Source organism: Dipodomys ordii, unplaced genomic scaffold (assembly GCF_000151885.1).
Source record: "Dipodomys ordii isolate 6190 unplaced genomic scaffold, Dord_2.0 Scaffold107, whole genome shotgun sequence".
In the NCBI taxonomy this organism is placed as follows: Eukaryota; Metazoa; Chordata; class Mammalia; order Rodentia; family Heteromyidae; genus Dipodomys; species Dipodomys ordii.
Window position 1 is genome coordinate 1,017,782 of NW_012267323.1, and position 10,843 is coordinate 1,028,624.

The following is a 10,843-nucleotide window of genomic DNA, read 5'->3' on the forward strand; positions in this document are numbered from 1 at the left end:
GGGGTGGGAGGGAGGGTGGACGGGAGGAGGGAGGATTCCCCTGGCATCACCTGTTCTAGGTTCTTCTCCACCGCCGCCCCCCCCCCCCCCCCCCCCCCCAGCCCCTCACCTGACCCTCCCGCCGCCTTCCCCTGGGTCTGGGCAGTTCTCTTTTTAATATTGAATTGGTAAGGCCACGTCTTAGGGCTAGTCAGAAGAGACTCTTGTCTAAGAAGAAGGGAAAAAAAAAGCAACATCCCAGCTAAGCGTCCATATGGTCTGGTTCCTGTCCACGCGTGTCGCCCCCGCTGGGGCCGCCTCGCTTCGCCTCTCTCCCCCCCCAGAAGTCACATCCAGTGTCACCTGTATGAGCAGCCTGCCAAGCCCCACCCACCCCTCTGGTGAAGTGGTCTTGTGTGTGTGTGTGTGTGTGTGTGTGTGTGTGTGTGTGTGTGTGTGTGGCACAGAAGGCCTCAGTGGCAGAGCCAGGCAGGGTGTGATTTTTTTAAAAATGTTTTTATCACTCGTGGGGCTTGAACTCTGGGCCTGGACACTGTCCCTCAGCTCTTCAGCTCTAGGCGAGTGCACTACCACTTGAGCCACAGCACCAACTCTGGTTTTCTGGTGGTTCATTGGAGATAAGAGTCTCACCAACGTTCGTGCCCGGGCTGGTTTTGAACCACGATCCTCAGATCTCAGCCTCCTGAGTAGCTAGGAGGTTTAGATATTTTTAAAAATATTTACAAATGAAAACTCCCAAGTGAAATGTGAAGGAATATGAGTTGTATTTAAGGTCGTCTTTCAGAAATTATGTTAATAAAAGATGATCTGTTGATACTATAATAATCACAGAGCTTTCATTTTCCTTTCTTAAAATTGCTACTCAGGAGATGAGGTGTTAGTTGATATCCAAGACTTCAGTTGTATATGTAAATGTGATCATATACCAGAACAGAGGCTTTATATGTAGCTGACAGTTATGCTAAGAAGAATAACAGAACAGGTTAGCAGTAATGCTTACGGTATCTCTTAAGAGTCCTTGGCATGCAGTAGGTGCTTACTAAAAGTATAGATGTCATCCATTGTGGGCAGAGGCCACAAGTGAGTGGGATTCTACCCCTGAGTTGATTCTGAGGACAGAGCATCATTGTTCCACACGAACAGGAAAGTGTTAACCCACTCAGCATGGAAGCCATTGGACGCCCATCTGAGCCACCCATCAGAAGGAGCTTTAGAACAATGCTATTCCCCAGACTACCTAGGAGGTATCTGCTTCCGAGCCCATCCCTAAGTTAGCTTCATCTAGTAAGAGCCGACCACAAACGATTCCACCTTTAAGAACAACAGTAACAATTGAGTTTTGCTGTTCATCTTCTGCTAGCAAACACCTAGTTATATCATTAGTGGCTAAGCAATTTCAAGCCTTAAAGCATTTTTTTTCCTTTTCTTTTTCTTTTAAAGTCGCCTGATGGCATTGAAGCGAATGGGAATTGTAAGAGACTATGAGGTATGCTAAACCAAAGTTTCCGAAGACCTTCTCAGTAAATGAAGATAATTTTTGTTGGCGGATTAAATGAAGAGCTAACACACACACACACACACAATTCTGCTTTTCCCTAGAAAATCCGCACCTTTGCTGTAGCAATAGTAGGTGTTGGCGGCGTTGGTAGCGTGACTGCTGAAATGCTGACAAGGTGTGGCATTGGTAAGGTAAAAATACTGCTTTTTTTTCCCCCTCTCATCTAGGGTATGTCTCCCTCCAGGAGCAAATCAGGTACAAATTAGGACACCCCCCCCCAACTCCCCAATCAATAGTCTGTTGATTTGTGATGTATTTATTCAGAGGGTTCTTTTTAACCTAAAGGGTTGAGGCAGACCCCTGTCCAAATACAAGCTGACATACTTGCTCATAACCCAAAGACCATTCGAACTGTGTTTGAGAATTTCTGTTCATTTGGCATACAATAGGTCTAGAACCTAGGAGAGAAGGCTGTAGAATCTGATGGGAGTGAAACACTAAAGCACCTAATGTTTCATTGAACATGTAAACATGCTAGAAAACGTACTTTCCTTGTTGTTGAACTTGAGCTAGAGAAAGCTCTAGATTTGGGGGATAGGGGTGATGGAGGTAGAACCCCAGGGCCTGTGCGTGGTAGGAAGGTGCTCTACCACAGAGTTATACCCTCATTTCCACAATATATACATATGTAAGTTTTTTTCTTTTTTAACTTTTAAGACTTGATTTGTATTTTCAGTAGGAAGAAGTAACCTATATTGGAGTTCAGTGCAATGTTAAGATTTATAAAGATGAGGCTCATGACCTTAGATACACAATTATATGCCTTTATCATCTTGATAGAGCAAATATTCTTCCACACACACGCGCAGGTCCTGGGGCTTGAACTCAGGGCCTGGGTATTATTGTCTCTAAGCTTTTTTGCTCAGGGTTAGTGCTTTACCACTTGAGCCAAAAATCCACTTTTGGCTTGGTGCTTAATTGGAGATAAGTCTCACAGACTTTACTGCCCAGGGTGGCCTTGAATCGTGACCTTCAGATCTCAGCCTCCTGAGTAGCTAGGATTACAGGCGTGGGTCACTTGCAGCTGGCTCTCTAATAATTTTTGGCTTCAGGCCACAGTCCTTAGATCTCAGCTTCCTGGGTAGAATTACAGGTGTGAGCCTCCTCACCTGTCTATCATACCTTTTGTTGTTGTTGTTATTTTATTTTTTGTTTATTTAGGTTGGTTCTGGGGCTTGAACTCAGGGCCTGCATGCTGAGAATGACATTGCAGATTTATAGAATTTCAGACGAGGAAGGGAGCTTGTTGGTTCTAAACCACTCTTTAAGAAATGTGACCTAGCCAGGTGCTGGTCACTCAGGCCTGTCATCCTAGCTTCTCAGGAGGCTGAAAACTGAGGATCGATGTTCCAAGCCCCAGTGAACCACCAGAAAACCAGAAGTGGTGCTGTGGCTCAAGTGGTAGAATGCTCGCCTTGAGCTGAAGAGTTGAGGGACAGCGCCCAGACCCAGAGTTCAATACCTACGACAGACAGACAGACAGGCAGACAGACAGACACACACACACACACACACACACACAGAAATGTGACCTGGCCATTTTAAATAGTTTGTGTCTGAAACACAAGCTGTTTGAAAGAGGCCCAAGAAGCAGGAGACAGCAATTCAGCAGTCTGTAATTCTCTTTGGAATGTTTTATCCCTTACATGGGATATGCATTGTTTCACACAGAGGAAGTCAAGTGATGCCAGTTTTAAGTTTTAAGGTAAGATTTCAGTTATCCTTTAATTGTTTCCTTTTAACCAAAAAAAAAAAAGGTACATTTGGATTTTGGCACAATTCTTTTTTTTTTAATGAGGTGAACCTTATTTTCTCAGTGAAGTAATTTAGAGAAGCCGGGCAGCATTGTGAAGACGTTTCACTTTAAATTCCAATTTCACTACACTTTAACACAGCAGCCTTTACCAGGGACCCTAAGTGGATAACAAAAGCTGCTTACATACTGTAGAACATCTTGAGTCTTAGCATGCACTCAGACTGTCATCAAACCGCATTTGTTGTTCCTTCTCGCCCATCGGTATTTCTCTCATTGGAATGCCGTCTTCTTTGCAGCTGCTACTCTTTGACTACGACAAGGTGGAGCTGGCCAACATGAACCGCCTCTTCTTCCAGCCTCACCAGGCGGGGCTGAGCAAAGTGCAGGCAGCGGAGCATACCTTGAGGTAAGCAGACCTGCGGGGCAATCTATGGTGTGTGTGTGTGGTCTGAGTTAGCCTCCTGTGTTATCACTCTCGCGAGTCTTCTCTCTGCTCTAAAAATGGCAGATGTCGCTTGCGCCAGGAGTCCTCTTGGCTCTTAGGGCTCGGGCTGGCAGCGCTTGTGTACACCGAGCTGGGTCATGCACATTTCAGTGTTGGAGGCTCACAGGGTCTCTCTGGGGAGAGCCACAGGTGCATATCACCAGACAGCAGCCACGGGCAGCCCACAGAGGAATTAGCATATCTCTGCACCAGTGAAGCTTGATTTTGGACCCTGAAATTTGAGTTTCCTGCCATTTTATGGAATATTATTGTTCTGATTCTTTTTTTTTTTTTTTTTTTTGTCGCTTGTGGGGCTTGAACTCTGGGCCTGGGCGCTGTCCCTTAGCTCTTCAGCTCAAGGCAAGCACTCTACCACTTGAGCCAAAGCGCCACTTCTGTTTTCAGATGGTTCATTGGAGGTAAGAGTCTCACAGACATTCCTGCTCAGGCTGGCTTGGGACTGTGATCCTCAGATCTCAGCCTCTTGAGTAGTTAGGATGACAGGTGTGCGCCACTGGCGCCCAGTTAGAAGTACAAAAATTTTTTTTTTTTTTTTTTGTCCGTCATGGGGCTTGAACTCTGGGCCTGGGCGCTGTCCCTCAGCTCTTCAGCTCAAGGCGAGTGCTCTTCCACTTGAGCTACAGCGCCACTTCCGGTTTTTCTGGTGGTTTATTGGAGATAGGAGTCTCACGGTCTCTCCTGCCCGAGCTGGCTTTGAACCGCGATCCTCAGATCTCAGCCTCCTGAGTAGCTAGGATTACAGGCGTGAGCCACCAGCGCCCGGCAGAAGTACAAAATTTTTAACAGAAAAAGATAAGGACTTTGGATATCCTTCAAAAAACTTGAATTCTACTTTTTTTAAACAGAGATTACATAATCTTTAGTGCTTAAAACTATGTCCTGTTACTTTTTATTTATTTTGTGCTGGTCCTTGGGCGATCTCAGAACTTAGGTGCTGTCCCTGAGCAGCTTTTGCTTTAGGTTAGTGCTCTACCACTTAAGCCACACATCTGCTTTTGGCTTCTAAGAGTCTCACAGACTTTCCTGCCCTGGCTGGCTTCAAACAAGATTCTCAGCTCTCAGCCTCCTAAGTGACTAGGGTGACAGGCGTGACCCACCGGCATCCGGTTCTATTTGTTATTTTTTTTAATTATTGTGAAAATACCATACAGAGGGGTTACGAGTACATTTTTTATTATCAAGCATTGTTGCCTCCTCCTTTGTTTCCCCTTTCCATCCCTTCCCATCTCCCACCCACCTTCCCCTATCCCCCCTTCCCCCACCCCCCTCTATTTGGCATTATTTCTTGCTAGTTCTATAGGTAGACATTATAATCATCTCCCTTTTCTCTCTTAGGAACATTAATCCTGATGTTCTTTTTGAAGTCCATAACTACAATATTACCACAGTGGAAAACTTTCAACATTTCATGGACAGAATAAGGTAAAGATTTTATTTTTTTTGTTGGTCGTGGGGCTTGAACTCTGGGCCTGGGCGCTGTCCCTCAGCTCTTCAGCTCAAGGCAAGCGCTCTACCACTTGAGCCACAGCGCCACTTCCGGTTTGCTGGTGGTTCATTGGAGATAAGAGTCTCATGGGCACTTTCTTGCCGAGGCTGGCTTTGAACCGTGATCCTCAGATCTCAGCCTCCTGAGTAGCTAGGATGACAGGTGTGAGCCACCAGCACCCAGCTTCCTGATCTGTTTTTCAAATGAAGTTTGTTCTCTGTGAGCAGTGGTGGCGGCATGGAGGAAGGGAGGCCCGTGGACCTGGTGCTCAGCTGTGTGGACAACTTTGAAGCTCGGATGGCAATCAACACGGTGAGTGTTGCTGCAGAGCTCGCCCTGCCCCGCGCCACCTGGACCCCTTACAGGTCATCAGTGCGCGACCCCACACTGGACCCAGTGCTCAGCACAAATCCTGTTTGCTTTTCTAAAAAATGTTTGCCTGGCTGGGTGCTGGGCTCATGCCTGTCATCCTAGCTTCTCAGGAGGCTGAGATCTGAGGATCGTGATTCAAAGCCCAGCCTGGGCAGGAAACTCCATGAGACTCTTACCTCCAATGAACCACCAGAAAACTGGAAGTGGCGCTGTGGCTCAAGTGGTAGAGCGCTGGCCTTGAGCTGAAGAGCTGAGGGATGGTGCCCAGGCCCAGAGTTCACGCCCCCAGACCAACAAAAAATAAAAACATTTGCCCAACCTGGGACTTGAACTCACCTGGGCACTGTCCCTTTAGCTCAAGGATAGCGCTCTGTCATTTGAGCCACAGCTCTACTCTGGCAGCAGTGGCGGCGGCTGTTGCTGCTGCTGCTGTATCTTCTGCTGCTTCTTCCTCTCTTGCTTCTTCCGCTCTTGCTGCTTCTGCATCTTCTGCTGCTTCTTTTTCTTCTTTGTCCTTTCTTGTTTCTCTTAGTGGCTTATTTGATATAAGAGTCTCACAGACTTATCTGCCCGGGCTGGTTTTGAACCACAATCCTCAGATCTCAGCCTCCTGAGTAACTAGGATGACAGGCGTGAGCCCCCGCTTGGCCCTATTTGTTTTTAATGTTCTGTTAGCCTACTTTCAAATCTGTGGCAACAGCTGTGGGTCTCACTTCCCCTGCCGAGCTGTATTGCCATAGCCGGGACTTTTATGCCAAAGGAAAGCAGCGGGTGCTTCTGGCCTCATGGCTGTGAAGTGAACATGCGCTTTATCATACTTAACCCCTGCTCAGCTTTGGTTTTAACTTTTTATTGTGAGCGAATGAACAACATAAATATCGAGGAAAACCTTGTTTGTCTTAAAATATTTATAAAATTTTTTTCACACTTTTTTTTTTTGCTTTTCACTTCTTATGTGACATTCACCATTGTTGCTGCTGAAGTTCTAGAGAAACATTGGTTTTTGCATTAACCTGACAGGGAATGTCACACAGCTTGTGCTGATCGCCGAAAAAATGGATCGCCAATTGCTGTGCATTGTGAATCTTCCTTCCTCGTGCTCTTCTCCCTGCAGGCGTGCAATGAACTCGGACAGACCTGGATGGAGTCCGGGGTCAGCGAGAACGCAGTGTCGGGCCACATCCAGCTCATGGTTCCCGGGCAGTCCGCCTGCTTCGCGGTATGCGGCAGTGCTTGGGCGTGGAGGGGAATTGAACAATGAACTTGAGCTGTGGATGGTGGTTCACCGCTGTAGTCCCAGCTGCTCAGTTCACTGGGGTTGGGAGCGTTGTCACCTGCGAGACACAATGTCAGCCATACAGCCAGGCGGGAGTCAAGCCTATCATCCTGGTCATGATGGGAAACCACACATGGGAGAGGCAAAAAAAAGGGAGTCCCCAGCAGCTCAAAACAGGGCTGGGGACCTAACTCAAGTCTAGGGCACCTGCCTATCATGCATAAATCCCTGGGTTCAAACCCTGGTAATGCAAAAAGAAAAAGAAAAATACATGTGGGTCTGGTGGAATAGGACTTAGCACACATGCTATATTTCCCCGCTTTTGAAATTCTCGTGCTCTTATGCAGTGTGCTCCGCCACTCGTAGTTGCTGCAAACATGGATGAGAAGACGCTGAAGCGCGATGGCGTGTGCGCCGCCAGCCTCCCGACCACCATGGGGGTGGTGGCAGGTGTCCTGGTGCAGAACGTGCTCAAGTAAGTGTGGCCTGGCCCACACGTGGCTGTGTTTGTGTCTGGCAAACACGGAGTTAACCTCAGGACATATTACAACCGCCCGTGCTTAACTCAGTTGGCATTTTTATTAGGCTGTTAAAACTTCATGTTATATGAGTTTTTGACAGATGTGTATGGTAGTGTGTTTTTATTATAAATAGGTGTGTGTAGTTTTTATTTGCCTCTCATGGGTCTTGAACTCTGGGCCTGGGCGCTGTCCCTCAGCTCTTCAGCTCAAGGCAAGCGCTCTACCACTTGAGCCACAGCGCCACTTTTGGTTTTCTGGTGATTTATTGGAGATAAGAGTCTTGGACTTTCCTGCCTGGGCTGGCTTTGAACCACGATCCTCAGATCTCAGCCTCCTAAGTAGTTAGGATGATAGGCGTGAGCCACCAGCTCATACTTTTTATTTATGCATACACATCTGTTCATGCAGAAATGTTGAATGCGTTCACATTGCACGTGTAAACACGTGTGGCATGGGCACGGGTACACGGTCGTTTGGCACTGGTATTTTTGCATCACACATCGCTGGGCAGCCGGAGCACCTGTGCAGTGTTCATTTCTGTCACCTGTGTGGTTTGTTTCTCTAGGTTTCTGTTAAACTTTGGCACCATCAGCTTCTACCTGGGCTACAATGCGATGCAGGATTTCTTCCCCACGATGTCCATGAAGCCAAACCCCCAGTGCAACGACCGCAACTGCAGGAGGCGGCAGGAGGAGCATGAGGTACGCACGCCCCGCCCCCACCCCGGGCTTGCTCTGCCTCCATCAGCGATGGGAAAGAAAAGCACACACGCCTGCCATCCTAGCTACTCAGGAGGCTGAGATCTGAGGATCACGGTTCAAAGCCAGCCCGGGCAGGAACATCCCTGAGACTGTGGTCTCCAATAAACCACTAGAAAACCAGAAGTGGCACTGTGGCTCAAGTGGTAGAGCGATTGCCTTGAACAAAAGAGCTCAGGGACAGCGCCCAGGTCCAGAGTTCAGGCCTCATGACTGACAAAAACACAAAAAAGCACACTTGGGATCAAGATAAATGGGCTCAGGTTTTTTAAAATGAGTATTAGTTGAACAAGGGGTTTCATTGTGACGTTTCCACACATGAATACAACATATCCTGATCAACTTCACCCTCTGTAACTCTTTCCATCTTGCCCTCCCCGCTTTGTTTTTTCTTTCTGTGAACTCTGGGCCTGGGTGCTGTCCCTCAGCTCTTCAGCTCAAGGCAAGTACTCTACCACTTGAGCCACAGTGTCAATTCCAATTTTCTGAGTGGTTTATTGGGGGTAAGAGTCTCTTGGACTTTCCTGCCCAGGCTGGATTTGAACTGCCATCCTCAGATCTCAGCCTCTTAAGTAGCTAGGATGACAGGCATGAGCCACCAGTGCTTGGCTATTTAGTATATTTTTAAAGTCCTTTCTGGGTGTTGCGAAGATAGAGGACCTGGGTGAATCTCTCATGGTTCAGAGACGTGAGAAAGTGGAAACTGGCTCTGTTTGATTTTGCAGAGAAAGGCGGCTGAGCAGCACACACCGGAGGCCGGCCAGGGGGAGGAGGAGGAGGAGGAAGAGGTCGTGCACGAGGACAATGAGTGGGGTGGGTGTTCTTTGACACGTTGACGTTGTAGCTTCATGTCACATTTCCTGTGCTGTGAATAGAAGACCAATTGGGTGGTGACAGTGCCCGCCTTGGTGAAGGAGTTTCTTCCTGATCGTCCTTGCACAGGTATAGAGCTGGTGTCTGAGGTGTCGGAAGAGGAGCTGAGGAGGTCTTCAGGCCCCGTGCCCGACCTGCCCAAAGGCATCACAGTGGCATACACTCTCCCCACACAGGTGCTTGTCAAACCCGGGTTGCTCGAAAGTCAGTGGTGGGCAGGGAAAACGTGGGCTTGCCTTTTGCGTCTGCCTGTGATGTTGAAGAGTCAGTGTGGTGGGTATCTCACAACATCGGCTTTGAGAGAAAGGGGTGTTCAGTGTTAATGTGGGGGTTTTTGTTTGGCTCACTTGAAGTTCTTTGAAGACAGACATAAAATGCTTCTGTTTACTCAATGTCTAATTTTTTTTTTTTTAATCAGTCATGGGACTTGAACTCAGGGCCTGGGAGCCATCCCTGAACCTTTTTGTGCTCAAGGTGAGCACTCTACCACTTGAGCCACAGCGCCACTTCCAGTTTTCTGGTGGTGCATTGGAGATCAGAGTCTCCTGGACTTTCCTGCCCAGGCTGGCTTTGAACGGCGATCCTCAGATCTCAGCCTCCTGAGTAGCTAGGATGACAGGCGTGAGCCATAGTGTCCAACTGTATAATAAGTTTTTTGACTGAGGATTTTTCTTTTTTACATTGGTTATTTTAACTATGTTTTAAAACTATGCTGGTGGAAACACCTTTGTGAAGGCATGGGCAGGGGCCTTGGAGAAACCTCTCTTCTGCTAACAATTGCTGCGCATGTCTATGAGAGGAAAGCTGGCCTCCATCTCCTTGGATGTGGCTAGGGTTATTCTGCACAGGCCCTGAGCTCACACGTTCCCCTCTTCTGCGAACAGCATCAAGACCCTGCGCCTGGAGTAGCAGTGGAAGATTCTGGCGAGAGCTTGGAAGACCTCATGGCCAAGATGAAGAACCTGTAGCTGGTGGGCTGGCATGTAGTTCATTTTGTGCTTAAACTATTCCCTTGAAATGCAAAGAAAAAGAAAAAAAAAAGCTAATAAAACGTAGGGCGTACATCTGCACCGCACTGTTGTACTTGGTGAGGCTCCAGCGGCTGTTACTGTTTCCCTTGTGCACAGCGGGCCGCCTTCTGCCACGCATGACTTCGAGCTCTGTCTCTGGCGGGAGGAAAGGAGGAAACAGTCCACTACTATGACCTGGACCCACCGTGGCTTTTAAACAAGCCAACCAGTAAAATAGAAACTTCCAGTGTTTCCTGATGACAAAGCAGCCACATGGTGGCAGTGGGAAGGTTTCCAGACCCCTGAGCTCCATGTTTGCAAGGCAGGTGAAAGCTGGGGTTTCCCACAGGGAGGCACGCGTGGATCCCGCCCCACAGCGCGTGTGAATGCTGCTCATCCCATCCAGTGACCACCAGACGTGTTCATTCCCCGGAAGGATGTTTCCCTACTAAGTTGCAAACTCACATAAATGGGTTTTCTCCGGCGTCGCGTGTGAATGACGACGGCTGAGGGAGCTTTGCATGGATGGATGCAGAGCCAGCGGCTTCAAGAAAAACAAATAACACGCAGTGGTAGCTGCTGGGCTTGAACCCAAGGCCTTGCGCTTGCTTTGCTGCCACTCAGCCCTGCGAGCCACGCCTCCAGCCTCACTGTTTTGCATTAGTTTTGGAGCTGGAGTCTCAGACTTTTCTGCTTACCCTGGCTTAGAACCAGATCCCTCCAGTTCT

At 48.1% G+C, this 10,843-nt stretch overlaps 1 protein-coding gene across 1 annotated transcript; it reads left to right on the forward strand.

The window, feature by feature from the left end:
• The first annotated feature begins 1,441 nt into the window (after positions 1–1,441).
• Positions 1,442–10,317, forward strand: Uba5 (ubiquitin-like modifier activating enzyme 5). Its single transcript, XM_013028232.1, has 11 exons — positions 1,442–1,486; positions 1,600–1,689; positions 3,611–3,720; positions 5,155–5,241; positions 5,533–5,617; positions 6,792–6,896; positions 7,301–7,428; positions 8,040–8,175; positions 8,958–9,045; positions 9,175–9,281; positions 9,990–10,317. The coding sequence occupies exons 1-11, from the start codon at positions 1,448–1,450 to the stop codon at positions 10,071–10,073; spliced, it is 1,059 nt and encodes a 352-aa protein (XP_012883686.1). The 5' UTR covers positions 1,442–1,447; the 3' UTR covers positions 10,074–10,317.
• The last annotated feature ends 526 nt before the right edge of the window (positions 10,318–10,843 follow it).

Bases quoted from the DNA above. Each gene is read 5' to 3' on its own strand.
- Uba5 (XM_013028232.1), top strand. From the start codon at position 1,448: ATGGCATTGAAGCGAATGGGAATTGTAAGAGACTATGAG. The intron at 1,487-1,599 runs GTATGCTAAACC...GCTTTTCCCTAG, and splicing joins GAATTGTAAGAGACTATGAG to AAAATCCGCACCTTTGCTGT. The intron at 8,176-8,957 runs GTACGCACGCCC...TTGATTTTGCAG, and splicing joins GGCGGCAGGAGGAGCATGAG to AGAAAGGCGGCTGAGCAGCA.